Source organism: Bos mutus, chromosome 1, assembly GCF_027580195.1.
Source record: "Bos mutus isolate GX-2022 chromosome 1, NWIPB_WYAK_1.1, whole genome shotgun sequence".
NCBI classification, from domain to species: domain Eukaryota; kingdom Metazoa; phylum Chordata; class Mammalia; order Artiodactyla; family Bovidae; genus Bos; species Bos mutus.
In genome coordinates this window covers 118,137,887-118,159,243 of record NC_091617.1, presented here as the reverse complement: position 1 = coordinate 118,159,243, position 21,357 = coordinate 118,137,887, and the positions used below count along the sequence as shown (strand labels likewise).

Below are 21,357 nucleotides of genomic sequence, written 5' to 3'. Positions count from 1 at the left end.
TTAAGGTAGTAGAGATGGAGAAGGCGATGGCACCCCACTCCAAGTACTCTTGCCTGGAAAATCCCATGGACGGAGGAGCCTGGTAGGCTGCAGTCCATGGGGTCGCGAAGAGTCAGACACGACTGAGCGACTTCACTTTCACTTTTCACTTTTATGCATTGGAGAAGGAAATGGCAACCCACTCCAGTGTTCTTGCCTGGAGAGTCCCAGGGACGGCGGAACCTGGTAGGCTGCCGTCTATGGGATCACACAGAGTCAGACACAACTGAAGCGACTTAGCAGCAGGTAATAGAGATAAGAGAGATAATCCCAATTGTTGAATATCATCCAGTGTTCACCCAGTTTATAAAAGGCACAAAAGTTTTACTCACCATTTTATTTGAACCTTAATATAGCTTAATATTTCTTTTCTCAATTAGACAGAAAGCATTTGAGTGACAAAAAATAAAAAAATCCTTACAAGATCATTCATTTCTTAATTAAATACCTTTTGCATGATATCTTAGATATTTGCTTGACTTCATGTGAATTGTAAAAACAAATATGTGAAGAAAATACCTACATTAAATTTTAAAAACTAAAATTTCATTGTACTTATGGAAAATTTGAGTAGTCAGTAGTTGATTCTTCCCTTGTCATTTCTCATTTATCAGTAAAATGACTGTGTATCCAAGTTACAAGTAGAGCTGTCTCTTAAAGTATTCTTGACAATGTCTCACAAAAAAAAATCTTCTAAATTATCATTCCTATTCTAGTGTTCATACCACCAAATTCACTCAAGAAACATTGTTTCCTATTTTGAACATTTTTATGGCAATGATCTAGTAGCTGAGACATATGTCTTCATTACAAGAGAAAATGAAATATCTTACTGATTATTTTTAGCAGTGCAAGTAAATTTTTGTTTCCAATGGGCATTATGACTTCAAACTGATTTTAAAATGCCACATCAGGGACTTCCCTGGTAGTTCAATGGTTAAGAATCCACCTGCCTATGCAGGGGACTCAAGTTCGATCCCTGGTCCAGGAAGATCCCACAAGCTTCTGGGCAACTAAGCCCAAGAACTGCAACTACTGAGCTCCTGTGCCCCAGAGCCCATGCTCTGCAACAAGAGAAGCCTCTTCGATGAGAAGCCTTCACCAAGAGAGTAGCCCCGACTCGCAACTAGCGAAAGCCTGTGTGTAATCAAAAATAAATAAATAAACTTTTTTTTTAAAAAAAAGAGCCATAACAGAAGTATCTTCCCCACCCCCAACACGCTGGATACATTCTACAGCTACATAAGTACTCACTGGCTAAATAAATATGAGACTTACTGACAAGAGTTTGTTTCTCACTTAAAACAAACATTTATGCTTGATTTTCTTTAGATGAAATTCCCAAAGAAACTTGCAGGAGATCACTGAAAATGTACAAGTTCTCTTTATTCTCAGGTTCTGCTGACTTGTTCTTACTAAGTGTTTAAATTATGCTGGTCATTCAAATGGATGAATGTTGGGTTTCTGCAGACATGGGAAAAGATCAAAGACAGAGAACTTGTTGATTTCACCACCTGGTTCTCAGTACTATAAACTAACTTTTTGCCTTTAACATAGAAAATATAAATGAAAGTTTTTCTAAAAGAGAACATGCCAAAAACCTACAATGAAATATGGTAGTATTAAATTGATACTAATTTCCCAGGACACAAATAATAAAAAGCAGTAGCAGTAAATAATCTCAGTTGAATACTCATTTATACAAATGTCTATAAGAAGTAATAACACCTAGAAACTGTGCCCAAGTTTATAAACTGCTACGTGTGAGTTTGTGTGCTCAGTTGCTCAGTCATGTCCAACTCTTTTCAACTCCATGAACTGTAGCATGCCAGGTCCCTCTGTCCATGGGATTTCCCAAACAAGAATACTAGAGCAGGTTGCCATTTCCTCCTCCAGGGGGTCTTCCGAACCCAGGGACAGAACTCATGTCTCCTGCATTGCAGGAGGATTCTTTACCGCTGTGCCACCAACGAAGCCCAATTTAAGGGTTATTGATCCTCAAAAGTTTATAAGCACAACTGAAAACAAAATCCAACATAATTTGAAAAATACATGCACACATAAAAGTAAAACTTAACTCCAATCCAGGGATCTCAGAGTTTGCATAGCAACTTCATCTCTTTTGTAGTTGTTTGTTACTATTGACTTTCTCCTTTGCTTTTTTAAACAATATTCAGAAAAAATACATAAATGTATATTAGATAGCTGGAAAATATAAAACATTTCCAATTATCAAAAACAAGTAAATTAGATGTCCTGAAATTTTACAAAATAATTATAGCATGCCAATGCATTTGTTATAATAGGTGGCCTGAATGTCTCCCTGCTCTGAAGTGCCACCTACAGCTTCCCTAGTTGTTCTGACCCTAAGCTGGTGCTTGTTCAAATGTAATATATGGAGACTGACATTACCAAGATGGCCAATAAGATGTCCCTCACTAACATGTCCCCCTCAACAACAATAATTTGGCATCCATCCAGGGACAAAGGTGCCTCTGTAGGAGCAGCAGAATCCAGCTCCATGTGCCAAGGGGAATGGACATACAGACCCCAGTACCAGCTATGGACCCTGAATGGCCCATGAACTGGCTCTAGCCCCTCTTGGCCACAAACCAGGAGTCCCTATAGAATACTCACTTGAACAACGAGCTACTTACTTTATGGAAGCCCGGGAGTTCAGTGGAGAAGCCCCAATATACCACGGAAAAAAAAAAAAAAAAAAAATCAAGATTGGACACATTGGAGAGGAGAAGAGGAATAGTTTGACTTCACCTTCATCACATTTCCCCGAAGGTGCCACAACTCATTCTAAGAGAATTCTTCTTGGCCTGTGATTTATCCCACAGAGGAAAGGGAGGGTATGTGAGTGAGCACTTGGCTCCCTCACCTATGTGGGACACTATCCTGAAGGCCCATTTCTCTCTGGTCTCATCCAGCATACTGAGTCATGAGCTGCATGGCTGGGAGCAGTGAGCAGCTGGGAGAACAGCATCTGGGAGTAGAACTCATCAAAGAGACATGAATGATTCCAACTGCACCACAGATTCCATTCTGGAGGCTTACCTACGAGTCACTGGGATATCTTGCCCACAGATTTCCCCAACCAGCACAGCTACTCCAAGCACTTCACAAACACACACACAGAAACACAAATATACACATTTCATGGCCAGCTCCCTGTGTATGCTTCCAATCATAGTGAAAACACACTTTAGCAGATAATGAGCACATACCCAAAACAAAGCAGGTCTGACTCTGTGGGCCAAAAAGAAACCACAAGCTTAAACTTTGAGCACTTCTCTTGGGAAAGTAAAAGGGAGGCTGTTGACACCCAGGTATACTGCAGGATCAAGAGAAGGTATACAAGCTTAAAAATTCTGCCATAAGAGGTAGTAAAAAGTATGGAGCAGGCAATAGAAAGTCTGAGAAAGTCTCAGAATTCCTAACAGGACTGAAGGAGAGTTATTTCTCTCCTGAAATCAGTCAGTAAAGACTGGAGGAAGTGACTGCTACTTCAAATATGAAGACAGAAACATAAAACTTCAAGGAACATTGAAAGTCAAGGAAACAGGATACCACCAAAGGAAAACAATAATATTCCAGGTCAGTTCAGTTCAGTTCAGTTCAGTCGCTCAGTTGTGTCTGACTCTGCGACCACATGAATCGCAGCATGCCAGGCCTCCCTGTTCATCACCACCTCCCGGAGTTCACCCCAACTCATGTCCTTTGAGTCGGTGATACCATCCAGCTATCTCATCCTCTGTCGTCCCCTTCTCCTCTTGTCCCCAATGCCTCCCAGCATCAGGGTCTTTTCCAATGAGTCAACTCTTCACATGAGGTGGCCAAAGTATTGGAGTTTCAACTTCAACATCAGTCCTTCCAATGAACACCCAGGACTGATCTCCTTTAGGATGGACTGGTTGGATTTCCTTGCAGTCCTAGGGACTCTCAAGAGTCTTCTCCAACAACACAGTTCAAAAGCATCAATTCTTCAGCACTCAGCTTTCTTCACAGTCCAACTCTCACATCCATACATGACCACTGGAGAAACCATAGCCTTGACTAGATAGACCTTTGTTGGCAAAGTAATGTCTCTGCTTTTTAATATGCTATCTAGGTTGTTCAGGGCTTCCCTGGTGGCTCAGGGGTTAAAGCATCTGCCTGCAAGGCGGGAGACTCGGGTTCAATCCCTGGGTTGGGAAGATCCTCTGGAGAAGGAAATGGCAACCCACTCCAGTATTCTTGCCTGGAGAATCCCAAAGAGTCAGACACGACTGAGCGACTTCACTTAGGTTGTTCATAACTTTCTTTCCAAGGAGTAAGCGTCTTTTAATTTCATAGCTGCAATCTCCATCTGCAGTGATTTTGGAGCCCAAAAAAAATAAAGTCTGACTGTTTCCACTGTTTCCCCATCTATTTGTCATGAAGTGATGGGACCAGATGCCATGATCTTAGTTTTCTGAATGTTGAGCTTTAAGCCAATGTTTTCACTCTCCTCTTTCACTTTCACCAAGAGGCTTTTTAGTTCCTCTTCACTTTCTGCCATAAGGGTGGTGTCATCTGCATATCTGAGGTTACTGATATTTCTCCTGGCCATCTTGATTCCAGCTTGTGCTTCTTCCAGCCCAGCGTTTCTCATGATGTACTCTGCATAGAAGTTAAATAAGCAGGGTGACAATATACAGCCTTGATGTACTCCTTTTCCTATTTGGAACCAGTCTGTTAACTCACCCCAAAAACATGGAGATCTACCGTTTATCTGAGAAAGAATTCAAAATATCTGTTTAACAGAAGCTCAATGAGCTACAAGAAAATACATACAAAATAATCCAGTGAAACTGAGAAAACAATACACAAACAAAATGAGACATTTAACAGAGATAGAAATCACACACACACAAAAAAAGAGTCCAGCAGAAATTCTGGAGTTAAAGAATGTAATAAATAAAATGAAAAAATACAATAGATAGCATCAACACCAGAATGGATCAAGCAGAAGAATCTTTGAACAGAAGAAAAAAACTTTGAAATTATCCAACCAGAGAAGAATTAAGAAGAAAAGTGAATGTTTATGTGAAGTATGAAATACCATTAAGAAAAGAAATCTGCAAATTAGGGAGTCACAAAAGGAGAAGAAATGGAGAAAGAGAAAGAAAGATTCTTTAAAGAAATAATGGCTGAAAACTTCAAAATCTGGGGAGAGATTTGCCCATTCTAGTTCATGAAGCTCATGAAGCTTTGTCCCCAAACAAATTCAATGAAAAAAATCTTCTCCAAGACACATTATAGTAAAACTGTCAAATATTAAAGACAAACACAGAAGCTTAAAAGCAGCAAGAGGAGAAAAGCTTGTTATTTACAAGGGAATCCCCATAAGTCTATTAGTGAATTTCTTCAAAGAAAACTAACAGTTCAGGAGCAATTAGAATGATATATTCAATGTGCTGAAAGAAAAATACTGCCAACCACAAATACTTTATCCAAAAAAGCTTTCCTTCAGATGAAGGAGAAATAAAGACTTCCTGAGATAAACAAAAATTGAGAGTCCATCACCACTAGACTTGACTTACAAGAAATGGTGGAAGGAATTCTTCAAGTTGAAATAAAAGGGCACTATTAGTAACATGAAAACATATGAAAATATACAATACACTGGCAAAGACAAGTATACACTCAAATTCACAATACTATCTTTAATATGGTGAACTCTAGTAATAAAGATTAAAAGACAAAAGTATTAAAACATAACAGCTTCAATAAATTGTTAATAAATACATAATATAAAAGAGGTCAACTGTGACATCAAAAACAAAATATGGGAAATAAAAGGGTAGAGTTTTTGTATGCAATTAAAGTTAAGTTGTCATCAGTGTAAAACAGACTGCAAGGTAATTTATGTAAGCCTTATGGTAATCACAAAGCAAAAACCTATAGTAGATATACAAAGGATAAAGAGATGGGACTCAAAGCATACCACTATTGAAAGTCCTCAATTCTAAAGGAAGACATTAAGAGAGGGAAAAAAGAGCAAGGGAAGAACAACAGAGCCAGAAAGCAATAATTTAGCACCGTAAGTACTTATCTATTAATAATTACTTTCATGTAAATAAATTAAATTTTATATTAAATTATATAATCAACAGACATGGAATGAATAATAAACCAAGACCCAACTATATGATGGGCTTCCTTAATGGCTCAGACAGCAAAGAATCTCCCTCAATACAGGAAACCTGGGTTCAATCCTTGTATTGGGAAGATCCCTTGGAGACGGGAATGGCTACCCACTCCAGTATTCTTGCCTGGAGAATCTCATGGACAGAGGAACCTGGTGGGCTAAGGTTCATGGGGTTGCAATAGTTGGACACAACTGAGCAACTAAAACTTTCACTTTCACTTTCAACTATATGATGCCTACAAGAAACTCACTTCAGCTTTAAGTTTGCCCACAGGTTCAAAGGGAAGGAATAGAAAAAGATATTCCATTCAGATGGAAACCATTTTACTCAAAATGGATTAAAGACTGAAACATAAAACCTAAAACCATAAAACTAGAAGAAAATTTAAGTAAAAGCCTTCATGAGATTGGTCTTGATGATGATTTGGGAATGTGATATTTAAAACATAAACAAAAAAAGCAAAAATAAATAAGTGGGGCTACATCAAACTAAAAGGCTTCTGTGCAGCAAAAGAAACAATCAACAAAATGAAAAGGCAACCTGTGGAAATAGAGAAGATATTTGCAAACCATCTATCTGATAATAAGTTAATATCCAAAATATACAAAGAATTATATAACTCAAGAGCCAAAAAAAAAAAAAAAATCAATTGAATAAAAAAATGGGCAGAGGACCTGAATAGACCTTTCCAAATAAGACAACATTTCCATTAGTGATTAGCAACACTAACCATGAGGGAAATGCAAATCAAAATCACAGTGAGATATCACTTCACACCTGTTAGGATGGCCATTATAAAAAAGACAAGAGAAAACAAAGTGTTGGCAAGGATGCAAATAAAAGGGAACTCTTGGACACTATTGTAGGAATGTAAATTGGTGCAGCAACTATGGAAAGCATATGGAGGTTCCTCAAAATATTAAAAAGAGAACAACCATATGATTCCCCTTCTCTGTACATATCCAACATGTGGTGAACCAAGGACCAAAGAGCAGATAAAACCAAGGAGAGTCTTGGAATGCAGGAACAGAAAAAAACAGACACTTATCATCTTTCCCTCCCCCATGTTGTAACTATTAATGGATTTCAGATCCTCCTGGAGAAATATCAATAACCTCAGATACACAGATGACACCACCCTTAGGGCAGAAAGCGAGGAAGAACTAAAGAGCCTCTTGATGAAAGTGAAAGAGGAGAGTGAAAAAGTTGACTTAAAGCTCAACATTCAGGAAATTAAGATCATGGCATCTGGTCCCATCACTTCATGGCAAATAGATGGGGAAACAATGGAAACAGTGAGAAACTTTAATTGGGAGGGGGCCTCCAAAATCACCCCAGATGGTGACTGAAGTCATGAAATTAAAATACTCTTCCTCCTTGGAAGAAAAGCTATGACCAACCTAGACAGCATATTAAAAAGCAGAGACATCATTTTGCCAACAAAGTTCTGTCTAGTCAAAGCTATGGTTTTTCCAGTAGTCATGTATGGATGTGAGAGTTGGACTATAAAGAAAGCTGAGTGCCAAAGAATTGATGCTTTTGAACTGTGGTGTTGGAGAAGACTCCTGAGAGTCCCTTGGAGTGCAAGGAGATCTAACCAGTCCATCCTAAAGGAAATCAGTCCTGAATATTCATGGAAGGACTGATGTTGAAGCTGAAACTCCAATACTTTGGTCACCTGATGGGAAGAACTGACTCATTGGAAAAGACCCTGATGCTGGGAAAGATTGAAGGCAAGAGAAGAGGACAACAGAGGATGAGATGGTTGGATGGCATCACTGACTTGATGGACATGAGTTTGAACAAGCTCCAAGAGTTGGCGATGGACATGGAAGCCTGGCATGCTGCAGTCCATGGGCTCACAAAGAGTTGGACACGACTGAGCGACTGAAATGAACTGAACTGAACTGAACAGTATAACCTATCTCCCCTCCTATTCCACAGAGAGAACGTAATTGGCTTACTCTTCCCCCGACCCAGTTTATGTGCCTCATCCAATCAGCAAATGACCTGTAAGACCCCTATCCCACTCCTTGTACCCTGGGTATAAAAGTGGACTAAGGACCCCTTCTTAACATCAGTTCTCCCTTGAGTTGGCTCGCTACTTTAACAGCATCTCCCACTCTCCATGAAAGTTTATTTCCCTCTCATTCTGTCTCACGTCAGGAAACTTTTCCAACCTGCACCCAGGCCACGACACAAAGAAAAAGAAATCAGGATCTCAAAGAGATATTTGCACCCCCATGTCCATAGCAGCATTATTCACAATAGCCAAGAAACTGAAACAACCTAAGAGTCGAGCTATAGATGAATGGATAAAGAATAGTATTATTCAGCCATAAGAAAGAAGGAAATTCTGTCATTTGTAACAACATGTATGGTCTTGAAAGCACTCTGGTAAGTGAAATAAGTCAGATAGAGAAAGGCAAATAATATATATCACTTATATGTGAAATACAAAAAGCCAAACTCAGAAACAGAGTAGAATAATGAATGGTTGCTAGCCATGGGAGATTGGAGAATAGGGAAATACTGGTCAAAGAGTACAAGCTTTCAGCTTTAATATGAATAATTTCTAGAAATCTAACATATAGTATGGTGACAACAGTTAATGAAATTATATTGTATACTTCCAAGCTAAGAGAGTAAACCTTAAATGTTCTCATCACAAAAAAAGCAATTATGTGAGTGATGAAGGTGTTAACTAACCTATTGTGGTAATCATTTCACAATATATGTATATATCAAATCAACAGGCTGCACACCTTAAACTAACACAGTGTTAGGTCAATTATATCTCAGTAAAACCAGAGAGAGAAAAAGAAAAAGTATTTGGTCCTTATAGATGCTGTGATATTTTTAATTGCACATGTTACCATATTATGAGATAACTTTACATACTTTCCCTAAAGGAAAAAAAAAAAAAAAACACTGAAAAGAGAGAAGAAGCAGTATTCTACCACTCCAGGAAGAAAGAACTTAGATAATTTAAGTTCAGATTACCTCTTGTTGCAAAGAATGCCCTCTTTTCATTCCTCTAGTGACAAATAGAAAATTATTAGTGAAACTCAAATTAGGAGAAACAAATATATTCAACCTTCTAAATTAGAAGGTTTTATTATGTAAAACCATTTCAAAAGCAATAAAATTTACCAAATAGTACAGCTAATGAATACATGGCAATTTTTCAGACTATCCTTTATGCTTCTTTCTCCTTTTTTCAACACAATTGTATCTCATGATTAAAATACCAAGTCACTTTTCTATAATGAGTAAAAATGAGTCATAATAGCATCTTGAAAATTTCGGCAGCATATAGGCTACTGACAGAAATTCCTTAGGCAAAGCTTTTGGGAGACTTTCTTGCATTTCATTGTCACAAAATCCATTATACCAGGACAGATCTCACCCTGCCTGAGTAACATCTATTTGAGGGTTATAATTTTGTCATAAAAATGTACTCTCACATGAACTTAGCATAAAAGGTCTCCATCCAGAAAATAGGAATTGAAATGGATATATTATCACTTGAACTGCTTTTCTGCTCACTTATCCTTCAATTACAAGCCTTAAGTTCACTGGTGTCAAGAGAGGTTAAACCAGAAAAATGTAAAACAATTTTTGAAATATGTGAGGGGAATTTGACACTTAACGTTCCAAATGCATTATTATTGCCATGGTATCACCTAAGTGTGCTACTGATTCATTTTACATTGTGGATTAAAGGCTTAAAAGACTGTTCATGAAACAAAGAAAAAAATCCTTATGTATCATTTCATATATAAAAGAAACTGCAAGAACGCTGGTTTCTTTTCTAATTTGAAGAGTCTCCCATTTCTTTTTTTTAATCTCTGCTTTGCAAAACAAATTTCAAGAGCAATCAAATTTAATGGGGCAAAGAGGGGGAAGGTGAGAAGGAAAAATCTGGGGTATTGTAATCATACTGGCAGTAATGATCATATGAGAAGTAACATTTGCATAGCATTGGATAATTTAAAAATTGCCCTCACTTGCATGTTTGCATTTGATCACAACTCCTCTATGAGACTGAGTTGGGGACAAGCTAGGATTATCCCATTTTATGTATTAGAAACAATGGCTCAAGTATTTAAGTGACTTGCATACAAAAAGTTGTCACTTAAAACTAGACCTTCATACTTAAAATTCAAATTCTTTTTCTTAGACCACACTGTCCTATGGTTATCACATTCTTAGAAGGCAGAGAGAGAAAGAGGTTGTCAAATTTGTGAGTCATCAATTTAGGTTCTAATTCTTGAACCTTGCCAAAGGTGTATCATCTTAATGACCCATCAGACACTCTTCTAAATGGTTTAGACTTGAACCTGTACTGAAATCACCTAAGAAGTTTAAAGGACAGACTGCTGGGCCCCTTCTCCACAGTTTCTGAAACTAGATCTGGATAGAACACAATAATGCTCACTTTTAAGAAATTTCTAGATAATGCTGATGCTGCTGGCCCAGGAATCACACTTTGAAAAACACTCTGCCGCTGCTAAGTCACTTCAGTCGTGTCTGACTCTGTGTGACCCCATAGACGGCAGCCCACCAGGCTCCCCCGTCCCTGGGATTCTCCAGGCAAGAACACTGGAGTAGGTTGCCATTTCCTTCTCCAATGCATGAAAGTGAAAAGTGAAAGTGAAGATGCTCAGTCATGTCCGACTCTTAGCGACCCCATGGACTGCAGCCTACCAGGCTTCTCTGTCCATGGGATTTTCCAGGCAAGAGTACTGGAGTAGGGTGCCATTGCCTTCATATAGGGTAATTATAAACGTTCTACAATAAAATAACTCATCTTTCAATTACTGTTTTTCTCAATAATTATAGTGATCTTTATTGACATGGGCAGTTTATTTACAAAAAGTAATTTACTCACATGTCTTATCACCAATTAAAATTGTAAAGAAATCAAATAGTTGAAATGGGGGAAATAGTCTCATTTCATTTTCTATCTTTCCAAAAAATGTTTGTAAATAAGTGTTTGAACAAAGATTTACACGTTTCGAATCCATTATACATTAAAAGTTTAAAATATACATAAATAAAATGTATAATAGAGTCCTTCCTTTGAAATTTCATTGATTCTACAGATTTTAAGATAACTGGCATCAATATATTTTTATTATTTATATCATATTTTTATTTATTAATGTATTCAATTTTTAAATGTTTAAATGCTTTTATGTTAAAGTCGTGTCCAAATCCATTTTTAGAACATAAAAATAAGACTTCTGCCAAGGCCCAGATTCACTGTAGCTACATCCAACTGAGGAAAACTGGTTTGGTTTGGAGTTAAAAATTCCTTCAGCAATAACAGTAGCTTTCTTAACAGTAAAACTGAGCAAATTCTATGCTCAGTATCTGCAAAAGTCTTTTTGGAGTTAACAGCATTTGTTTCAGGGAAGACTAAGGGGAGGACTCCAGCTGACATGGTTCTTTGGCTGTCACATAAAAAGCTCAGACAGGACGATGGGATAATCTGAGGACTTTCTTATGCCCGGGCATCTCTTGATGTTGCCACTGGACAAAGCTCAATTGAATCTGCTCCAATTAATCTTTTACAAAGACAGAGAAATGAAGAAAGATAAGGAACACGTCTGGTCATTTTTACAGAAGACTAGGAAAAAAGGGTCAGGAAGAAGAAAAGGAATAAAATCAGATTTTCCCCAGCTACTTCCTCAAACACCCACACTCTCACGGGATTATTTAAATATTCTGCCTCTAAGTTTCATCTTAACCCAACTGTCCATTTCATTTGGTCTACAAAAAGCAAGACTCTGAGATGAGTCACCTTTCCGCAGACTGGGGATCAGGGTAGCCTCATGATTCTGGTGTGTCCAGCGTATTTCTATTCACTACTTACTGGTTTTTTATTAAAATAACCTCACGGAAGTTAACGATCTTTTATTCCTTTATCTTATTCTAAACCAAATAGGCTTCTTGTATATATTTTGAAAGACTAATAATACAGGAACATTTGGGCATACAACAGATGTAATGGAACTTAGAAGGACTCTGAAGAAGGACTCAAAGGCAGGTCTGAAGAGAGGTTTCACCATTTACTAGCATGGCTCATCTGTGAAATTCAGGTAATGCTACCTGTTATAAAGTTACTGTGAAGATTTCAAAAGAAGTATATAAAGGATGTGAAAGTGTTAGTTGCTCAGTCTCGTCCAGCTCTTTGTGGCACCATGGACTATAGCCTGCCAGACTCCTCTGTCCATGGCATTCTCCAGGCAATAATACTGGGGTGGGTAGCCATTCTCTTCTCCAGGGGGTCTTCCCGACCCAGGGATCAAACCCAGGTTTCCCATACTACAGGCAGATTCTTTACCGTCTGAGCCATGGGTGACCAATTGCTCTTATTTGCTCAGAAGAAAGACATCTCCTGGGATGTGAGCCTTGCATTGCTAAAACCAGGACTGTTCTGGGAAAACTGCGACAGTTGGCCACTGAAACACTTCTCAGGCAAAAGTAAATAAATATTAGGATGCCTTCCTCTGCCTCTCCAATTCTTGAGAAACATTTCACCAGATAAAATCTCTATCAATATTTACCAGTAGTTATCATTTTGCTATTAGGTGTTAACTACTTTACATGAACTGCAACAGTTGTTCTTTAAGTGAACCCTTAGAGCTAAATATCATTTTAATAACCATTTTGACACATGCCAAAATTGAGAGACAGAGCAACTGAATGCCCTGCTCAAAGTCACAGAACTAAGAAATGGAACAACAGGCATTCAAGTCCTAGCAGGCACATTTTAAAATGTGCAGGCTACATACTTCCTACTCAGTGTAGTCCTCAGACCAGGAGCCTTAGCATCACCTAGGAGCTTGTTAAAAATGCAGACTCTCAGCACCACACCCACCCTGGACTAACTGATCCACAATCCTTACTAAAACACTAATGCCTGAGACATTTACAGCTTAAATCATGAGCTTTAGATAACATGAGCAAATTTCTTCATTCCGTGCCCCTAATTTGTGAGGTCACAAATCTGAAGTCTAGAATCTCTAAAAGCCACACAGAGACTTAGCCAAGGAAAGTAAAGTTGAACTAAAGTAGAACTTGCATCTCCGGAAGTAGACAAATACACTAGGCCCTCTTGAAACTGAAATAAAGCCAAATAGTGCTTTGTTAAAGCATGGGTTTAGGGAGATTCCCCCCAAAAACACATCTATTTAGAATAGGACCAAAACTAGACCTTTCTTCTGATATAAGTGCATCAGGAATTGAAGAGAGCAAAGACCAAAATATCAAAGCACTTTGCAAAGGAACTTTGAGCTGATCTACTCTTTGTGCTATGCAAGTTCTTGGCTTTCACGTAAAACTGAAAATAGAAAGAAAATTCATAATTAGGAGTCTAGCTTATGTTTAGCACAGATTTAGACTTTTGAATATAAATATAAATTAACCAGTATTTAATGTTCTTTTCAAAAACAGGAACTCAGCAGAGATAGTCTATCAAGCACTCTTACAGAAAGCTGAAAGCACAGCAATAAAATCTCATTCCAGGCTGAAACCAGACACACAAAGTCAGAAGTGATGAAGTCATTATCATTTGCTAGATTAAAAACATTCAGTCTCAATAACAACTCAGACCCAGTTCAGAGCAACAGCTTCAGTCTATCAGAGTAAATATTTTATGTGCCAGAATATGTTGGGTACACAGTCCGTACCAAATTATGTGTTTAATTAGCTGCACTTCATCAGATGCCTTTATACCAAGGCCATCTCTTCTGTATGACATATTTCTTCCATATAAAAATGAATAAAATAGTCACTAAAAATAACTGCATTTAGGAAATAAGGCTATATTCCACCTTCAAAATTCCTTGGCTTAAATCTAAATATTTTTCTCACAGTGTTTCTTTTTAAAATAATTCATTAAATATCTTAGTTTTTCATTAATTTTAAACTGGACTTTTAAGGCTTTAGCTTCAGGTATCACATAGTCTGTATGAGAAAGGAATTGACATTTCTGGAGCTCCATGCCAGGCACTTTATATCATTTGATTTAATCTACCAACAGTGTTATGAGACAGGTATAATTAACCACCATATAAAGAGGAAATCAAGACTCAGAGAATCTAAGAGAATTACCCATGGTTCATGGTTTTCACTGGAGGGGCAGCATTAATATTTGAACCCAAGCCTGAGCCTCAAACACAATGCCTTCCAAAAGTGACCCTAAGTTCTTGTGGTACATCATTCAAGGCCTTTGGAGCTTGCAAATGAACTGTTTCCTAACAAGTGAGAGTTTACAGACACCACAGGCTCACAAGGAATGAGCAAAGGGAAGGTTTAATGCTCCTCCCAGCCCCCTTAGATCCTCTGCTTCATCCCATGATAGCCATGGAAAAGCAAATGGTTACAGTTTTTTCCTGGAGATGAAGAGCGGGAAGTTTGGCTCCAGAAGGTACAGGTCCACCCAGGAGCTGGTCAGTGTCATCACTGGGCCAGGGACAGCAATTTCCCCAGGAATCTGGCTGTCTCAAAGAGCAGGCTGCCAGGTTCTCGCTCAGATGGGTCCCACTGAATCTACGACCCTTATTCAGACTTTCCATACACAAGTAAGCCACCAAGCCTCTCCAAGGACACTGCTAAATAGGTCAGTCACCAACCTCTTTGGCAAACATACATTCAGACCTACATTCAAACCTCAATCCCACAACCAAGTTGCCTGCTCGTAAGGTCTATAGACTTCAACTAACTTACCAGACAATGTGGTGACCAGAGGGGAATAAGATCGAATTTTAAAATGGCATTTGCTTAAAAGGCCCAGATTCCAAAAGAATGTGTCCTAGGAGTCTTTATCAACATCACTGCCCCAATTCAAAACCACTGCTCAGACCTGGGCCCCTTATGGAAATTTTCTTAAAGGTTCCAGTCTGTATGAGCATCCTCCTTCTCAACTGCTCCCAGAGTTTGACTACCCCTTGTGTGGGGTTACTCCTGAGCATACAGCTATACTCCTGGAAATCAGCTGCTATTGCAGACTTCTTTTTTCTTCCCTGTAGGACCTAACACATCTACGCCATAGTAAAGGAGAAGACCAATGCTGGCAGGCTGCTTCAGCAGGGTCTCCAGGGATGGCAATGCCTATGTGGAGGGACCAGAGTTTAGAATCCGACGTGCAGAAGTGTGATGAGGAGTGAAGAGGCTCTGCTAAATGAACGCATGTCAACCAGGCTCACTAGGGTCTGACTTCTACAGTGAGATTGCCAAATTATTAATTGACGGTGGGCCGATAGGGGTCTGGAGTGAACTAGAGAATGCAGAGTAGACACACTTCGGAGAGACAGGCAGTATCCATCCCAACCAGGTGATGAAAAGGAAGAAATGCGAACAAAAGCTGGGGGAATACATGTCACAAGATTATGCTAAGTCTCAACCTTATGCATTTTGGCCTAGCAAGTATCACGAAAAAAACAAAAGCAGCAGAGCACCTCCCAGCAGCTAGCGCTCTGTCTTCGTCATCATTCTTTCCCTTTCTTTAAAACAATAAGTGTGCTTCTGCTTTTCTCCCTAGAAAAGCCTGGAAATTGGGGTGCAAGGGACAGTAAATGTCCCCAGGGGCGACATTAATGCCCCTAGACCACCTGCCTTCAGAGACCACTTTCTAAATATGTTCTCTATGCACCCATGTCCTTGTCTCAGGCTCTGCTTTTAGGGGAACCCAAACTAAAAGGGAAATAAAGGCAGGAGAAATGGCCAAATCATCCAGAAGAGATGAAAGAGCTTATGCAAATAATCCATGCACCACCCAGGATTACCCTTAAGGCCCTAAGGATCAATTTGTCAGAAACTTTGCTGATTGGGAACAGAAGTTGCTTAATTTCTAGCAACATGTGATTCAATTGAGGAAATTAATAAAACTAGTTGTTTATTAGTCAGACAGAAAATGCTAAAGAAACTCCAGTGATGACACTATCACTGATAAAGGTGCTAAAGAGGTTAAGCAGCCTACCATCCAGGCTGCCACGTAACACTGAGCAGAGTTCCAAGTGCTTTACAGTAGGTCCTTGTTGGTTATCCATTTTAAATATAACAGTGTACATGTCCATCCCAAACTCCCTATCGATAAGGTTGGGGGAGAATGGATACATGTATATATATATATGGCTGAGTCCCTTTGCTGTTCACCTGAAACTATCACAACATTATTAATCAGCTGTACCCCAAAACAAAATAAAAAGTTTAAAACAAAAAAAGGAACCTAAACCTATAAAGCTATGCATAGTTGCCAATAACTGTATTTGTTATGGGAAGGCAAAGCTGTTGTTATACGTAACTTTTAATAGACTTTATTCTTTAGAGCAAATTTAGATTCACACCAAAATTGTGCAGAAAACACAGAACATTCCTATATAACTCCTGCCCCCACACATGCAGAGCCTCGCTCATCAATACCCTGCACCAAGGTTACATTATGACCACCAGCGAACCAACACTGATACTCTCTGCCACTCAAAGTCCTCGTTTACATTAAGGTTCACTCTTGTTGTTGTACATTCCATGGGTTTCATATTTAATTGCAAACTGCAAAATTATAAAGACAAAAATAAGCTCTTCCCCCAAAATGTTATGGTATGTGCTCAAGAAACATGAATGGTTTGCCACTGAGCTAGCTCAAAGTCCTCCAAACAGATTTATCCAGAAAATCTACCCAACCCATCAATTAGGTTAGTTCTTGAGACATTGCAGAAATGTGTATTAAGATGGGTAAAGAATAAGGTCATTGAGGACAGAATCTCAGTTATTCCCAGTGGCCTACCTGAACCACTGCGAATCCTCCCAGCCCATTCAAGTACTCTTTGAGGATATAATAGAAGATGAGTTGACATAAAATCCAGATTAACTCCAACCAGAATGGCAGAGCAGTTGTTAGCAGCTTGGAAGGAAAAAGACACGAGATAATGACGGAGCACTCTTTTAAGAAATGATCTGTCACCAATGCTGATGGGTGGAAAAACACAGATACTGGGGCCTCTAAATGGAGAAAAATGATTCACAAGAGCAAAATTCTGAATATAAGGTTATTTCAGGAAAAACAGCAAATTGACAGTGCTCATATTTGCATCTTTATGTATGTACAACTGCAATATATGTTTTTTAGCACACATGTTTTTGAGAGCTGTCCAATAATCTTTTAATAATAATCTTTTTTTATAGTCTTATTTATAATCTTATTTTAAAGTCTAATAATCTTTTTTCCAAAGTGTGGAATAAAAATCCTCAGAATTAAAAAATTTTAGCTTTTTAATGGTAGCTTTTTTCTTTCTTAGTGACACCATGGATGGCATCTTAACGTCAGTAAAACATAATAAGTGCTTACAAAATCAGGGAAACCGCTGCTTTCAGAAGTGAGAAGACAAGCATCATGGAAAAACCTCTGCTGATGGCCCATCTCAGCTGCCCCCCGCACCAAAGCAAGTGATTGGGAAAAGTAGCCAGAATTCAAAGTAAATTCATGCTCTTTGCCTTTTACCTGCCCACCTGCTGACAGACAATGTCCTCTAATTTTCAACATTGCATATCCCAATTAAGTGTTTCTCATTAACAGAATCTGACCCAGTAGGCTAGGGGTTTCAGAAAATATTGCTCTTGGGTACTATGGTCTGAAATGTGTCCCCCCACAATTCACATGTTGACAGCCTAACCCCCAAATGTGATGATATTTAGAGACAGTCCCTTTAGGAAATAATTAGATTTAATAAACAAGGTCATTAGGGTGGGCCCCCCATAATGGAATTGGTGCTCCTATAAAAAGATACCAGAAAGCTTGCTCCCTCTCTCTACCCACCACATAAGGTCACTGTGAAAAGGCAGCAAGCCAAGCAGAGAGCTCTTACCAGAACCCAACCATGCTGGCACCCTGATCTCAGGTTCCCAGCCTCCAGAACTGTGAGAAATAAATGTCTGTTGTTTAAGCTGGCCAGTCTATAGTGTTTTGTTATGGCAGCCAAAGCCAATTAATATGCGAAGCTTCACCCCTGAAATGCAGTGCAATCGGTACATTTAATATAAGGGCCAGGGATGAAGGTGAGTTAACAATAGACAATCCACACAGCTGCTTTGAGGTTTATGATATACAAGATTATTACTCTCAATTCTTCACTCACTTCCTAATAAAGTTGCACATCCTCACTCTTTGCCATGTGACTTTTCACTGCCTCCCACTGCAGGCAGAGTATGTATCCCAGCCCACTACAGTTGGGCTTGGCCAAGTGATTTGTATAGGACAACAGAATGTGAGCAAATGTGATGCAAGCAGAAGTTTTAAATAAGTCTGTGTGGTTTGGCCTGCTGACTTACATTTCTGTGGTCTCCAATGAGAATAGCATGCCCCAGACAGCCACTGGTACTGGTGAAGCAGACGAGACCCCAATCCACAGACTTGAGCCAACCTAAGCAACAGAAAACCTAGGGAGAAAAGGAATGTTTATTATTGTAAATCCCCAAATCTTTGACATTTTATGCAGCAAAAAGTAATGCAGGGGTTAACACAGAGTATCTAAAATAGTGCTTTCCACATATTAACAATAATTATTTCAGGAATCCTATAAATTATACTGAACAATAAAAATGTAAGCAAGATACTCAAAGTCTCTGTTTAAAGAAAATAGCAGGTGTGAGTAGCAGGCCTTCATCGTGTAAAAATGGTACCTTTTTGCATTTTTCTAGATCAAATTAAATCTAGTTTGAGTACCAGGCTTCAGAGTTGGAAAGAAGCCTAACAGCTGTTCTTTTCAATTCCCAACCCTTTCTTACATGACACAAAACCCCAGGGCTTATATGGTTCTAAACAGAGGGGGAGAGTCATAATTTCAGACAACTTCTGGAAGTAACACTGACTGCAAAAAATATTTTCTACATTTCTGGGAGATCTAAGACTTCAAACTATATGAGTAATACGTGCTGTCCATATTGGTAGAATCTGAGGGAGTAAACATCACCCATTGTCTTAATTTATATTTATATTCCTAATTACTTAAATTAGAATTAGAATTAAGAGGATTTTACAGGGCTATTTGGAAGTAATAGTGGTTTAAAAAAAAGAGAGAAGATGGTCTATCACCATTTTAATTTAATGTATCCTTAAAAATGTAATCAGAATAGTGTAAAAAAGACAGAAGAGGATTTGTCTTAAGTGATATACAGCAAGTCTGTGCATATGCAATTAAGTATACATCAGAATAAGTATATAGAAAACCATTCAAAGAATAGCATCATTCTTTGAAGGGCAATTTGGCAATACTTATGAAGAGCCATAAAGCTTTTACATCCATGGACCTTGTAATCTCATTCTAAAAATAAATCTAAACCAATAAATCAAAAGAAAAAGATATATTTTTAAAGATGTTATACTTATCTCTAGTAGTAAGAAGTAAAAAGAACATAAATACACTCAAAAAATAATCTAATCATAACACAGCTTTAATAAATTTTAGTATATAATTTTTAGAATATTATGCACCATATTAAGAATAAACACTAGAAGCATTAAAATAAAAAGAACAAAGCAAAAGAAGTACACTCAATTTAATAATATGAAAAGCTTGCAGGATAAAAAAATGTTATTGTATATGGTTAAAGATGGGGGATGGAACACAGATAAAGAGCTTTGATATAGTATTTGATATTCTATGTTTATATTCTAAACACTTGGTAAAAATAAAATCATGAGACAAAATTATATGTTACTTTGTGCTGGGGGGAAAAAAAAATGTTGGCCCCTAAAAACAAAAGCAAAGGGTGGTGGATCCATTTCCAGGTCCTACTAGGAAAGTGAACAGGCAGTTATTGGATCTCACACCCAAGATCAACCAAAGACACCAAAACAAACATAAGAAATCCTTGAAATAAAAGACAGAAGGCTGTTCTGAATTACTGCAAGATAGAAGGAGTGGCTTCAGCCAGCACAAGGAGCAGCCCAGTGTAATGTAGAAAAATGTACTCCTGGGACAAGGAATGCCTACCCTACTTCTACAGCAACTCAGACTTTGTCCAAGTGTTCCTCCCCACCAAGGCAAAATCAAAGGCAGAAGCCACTTTGACATGGTGTTAAAAAAAAAAAAAAAAAGAATAAGGTAATGACTTTTGGAAGTTGTTACATTTAAGAAAGATCCCCACCTAAAACTGAGAGGCAAAGAGCAAAACCCTGCTTTCTTTTTTTAGAGTGAGGAGTGACTGACTCCGTTTTTCACTGCCTGGACCTCTACACACTAGGACTCATGCATATACACCACTTTATCACCCTGAGCTGGCTGTAGTGATAAAGACAGGGGTCTGGCCTTCCCATACATGCATGGCTTGATAAAGTGAAAAATACCTCCAGGAAATACAAGCCCACTAACCAAGAAGATAAGATATTTAAGGAGTACAGTTATCTGTATTCTAGATTCCTTTAAAAGCAAAAGGATTTAAACTTAATAATTTTAAATCACATTAATGAAATATATTTTTAAAAGAGAAGAATGTATCAATATGCTAAAAGAAAAATACATTATAAAAATAGTCAAGCAAATACTTTAAAAAAAAGATTACTGTAGAAACAAAGAACAGAAAGATAAGATACATTTTAAAAAGGACTATGCTGAGAAAAGAAAGAAAATGTAGACAAATTAGAAATAAAAAGAAGTCAATAGGTATAAAGAATAGACATAGAAGTGCTAAAATCCAAATAATATAAATCACAGAAAGAAAAGAAAATTTTTAAAGAGGGGTAAATATTTGAGGAAATAATGTAGATAAATATCCCAGATTTTTTAAAAGATAACAAGACTAAGATTGAAAACCCCTACAGAGTGCCAAAGAGGAGAAAGAAAAATTTACACATTATACTAAAATTTAAGAATAAGAAAGAGAAAATTCTAAAAGCTAATAACAACAACAACAACAACAACAAATGTATGTGTTAGTCGCTCAGTCCATGTCCAATTCTTTGTGATCCCATGGACTGTAGCCTGCCACGGTCCTCTGTCCATGGGGCGTCTACAGGCAAGAATACTGGAGTGGGTTGCCATTTCTTTCTCCAGGGTATCTTCCCAACCCAAGAATCGATTCAGGTCTCCTATACTGCAGGCAGATTCTTTACCATCTGAGCCAGCAGGTG

General features: G+C 38.1%; 1 protein-coding gene across 1 annotated transcript in view; it reads left to right on the top strand.

Moving 5' to 3' along the window:
* CPA3 (carboxypeptidase A3) overlaps window positions 1-18,085 on the top strand; it is a 52,066-nt gene extending 33,981 nt beyond the window's left edge. Inside the window, exon 11 of the mRNA XM_070383723.1 lies at window positions 17,528-18,085. Within this exon, the coding sequence (XP_070239824.1) occupies window positions 17,528-17,550 (23 nt within the window). The 3' untranslated portion in view covers window positions 17,551-18,085. The remainder of the gene's footprint in view (window positions 1-17,527) is intronic.
* Window positions 18,086-21,357: the final 3,272 nt, after the last annotated feature.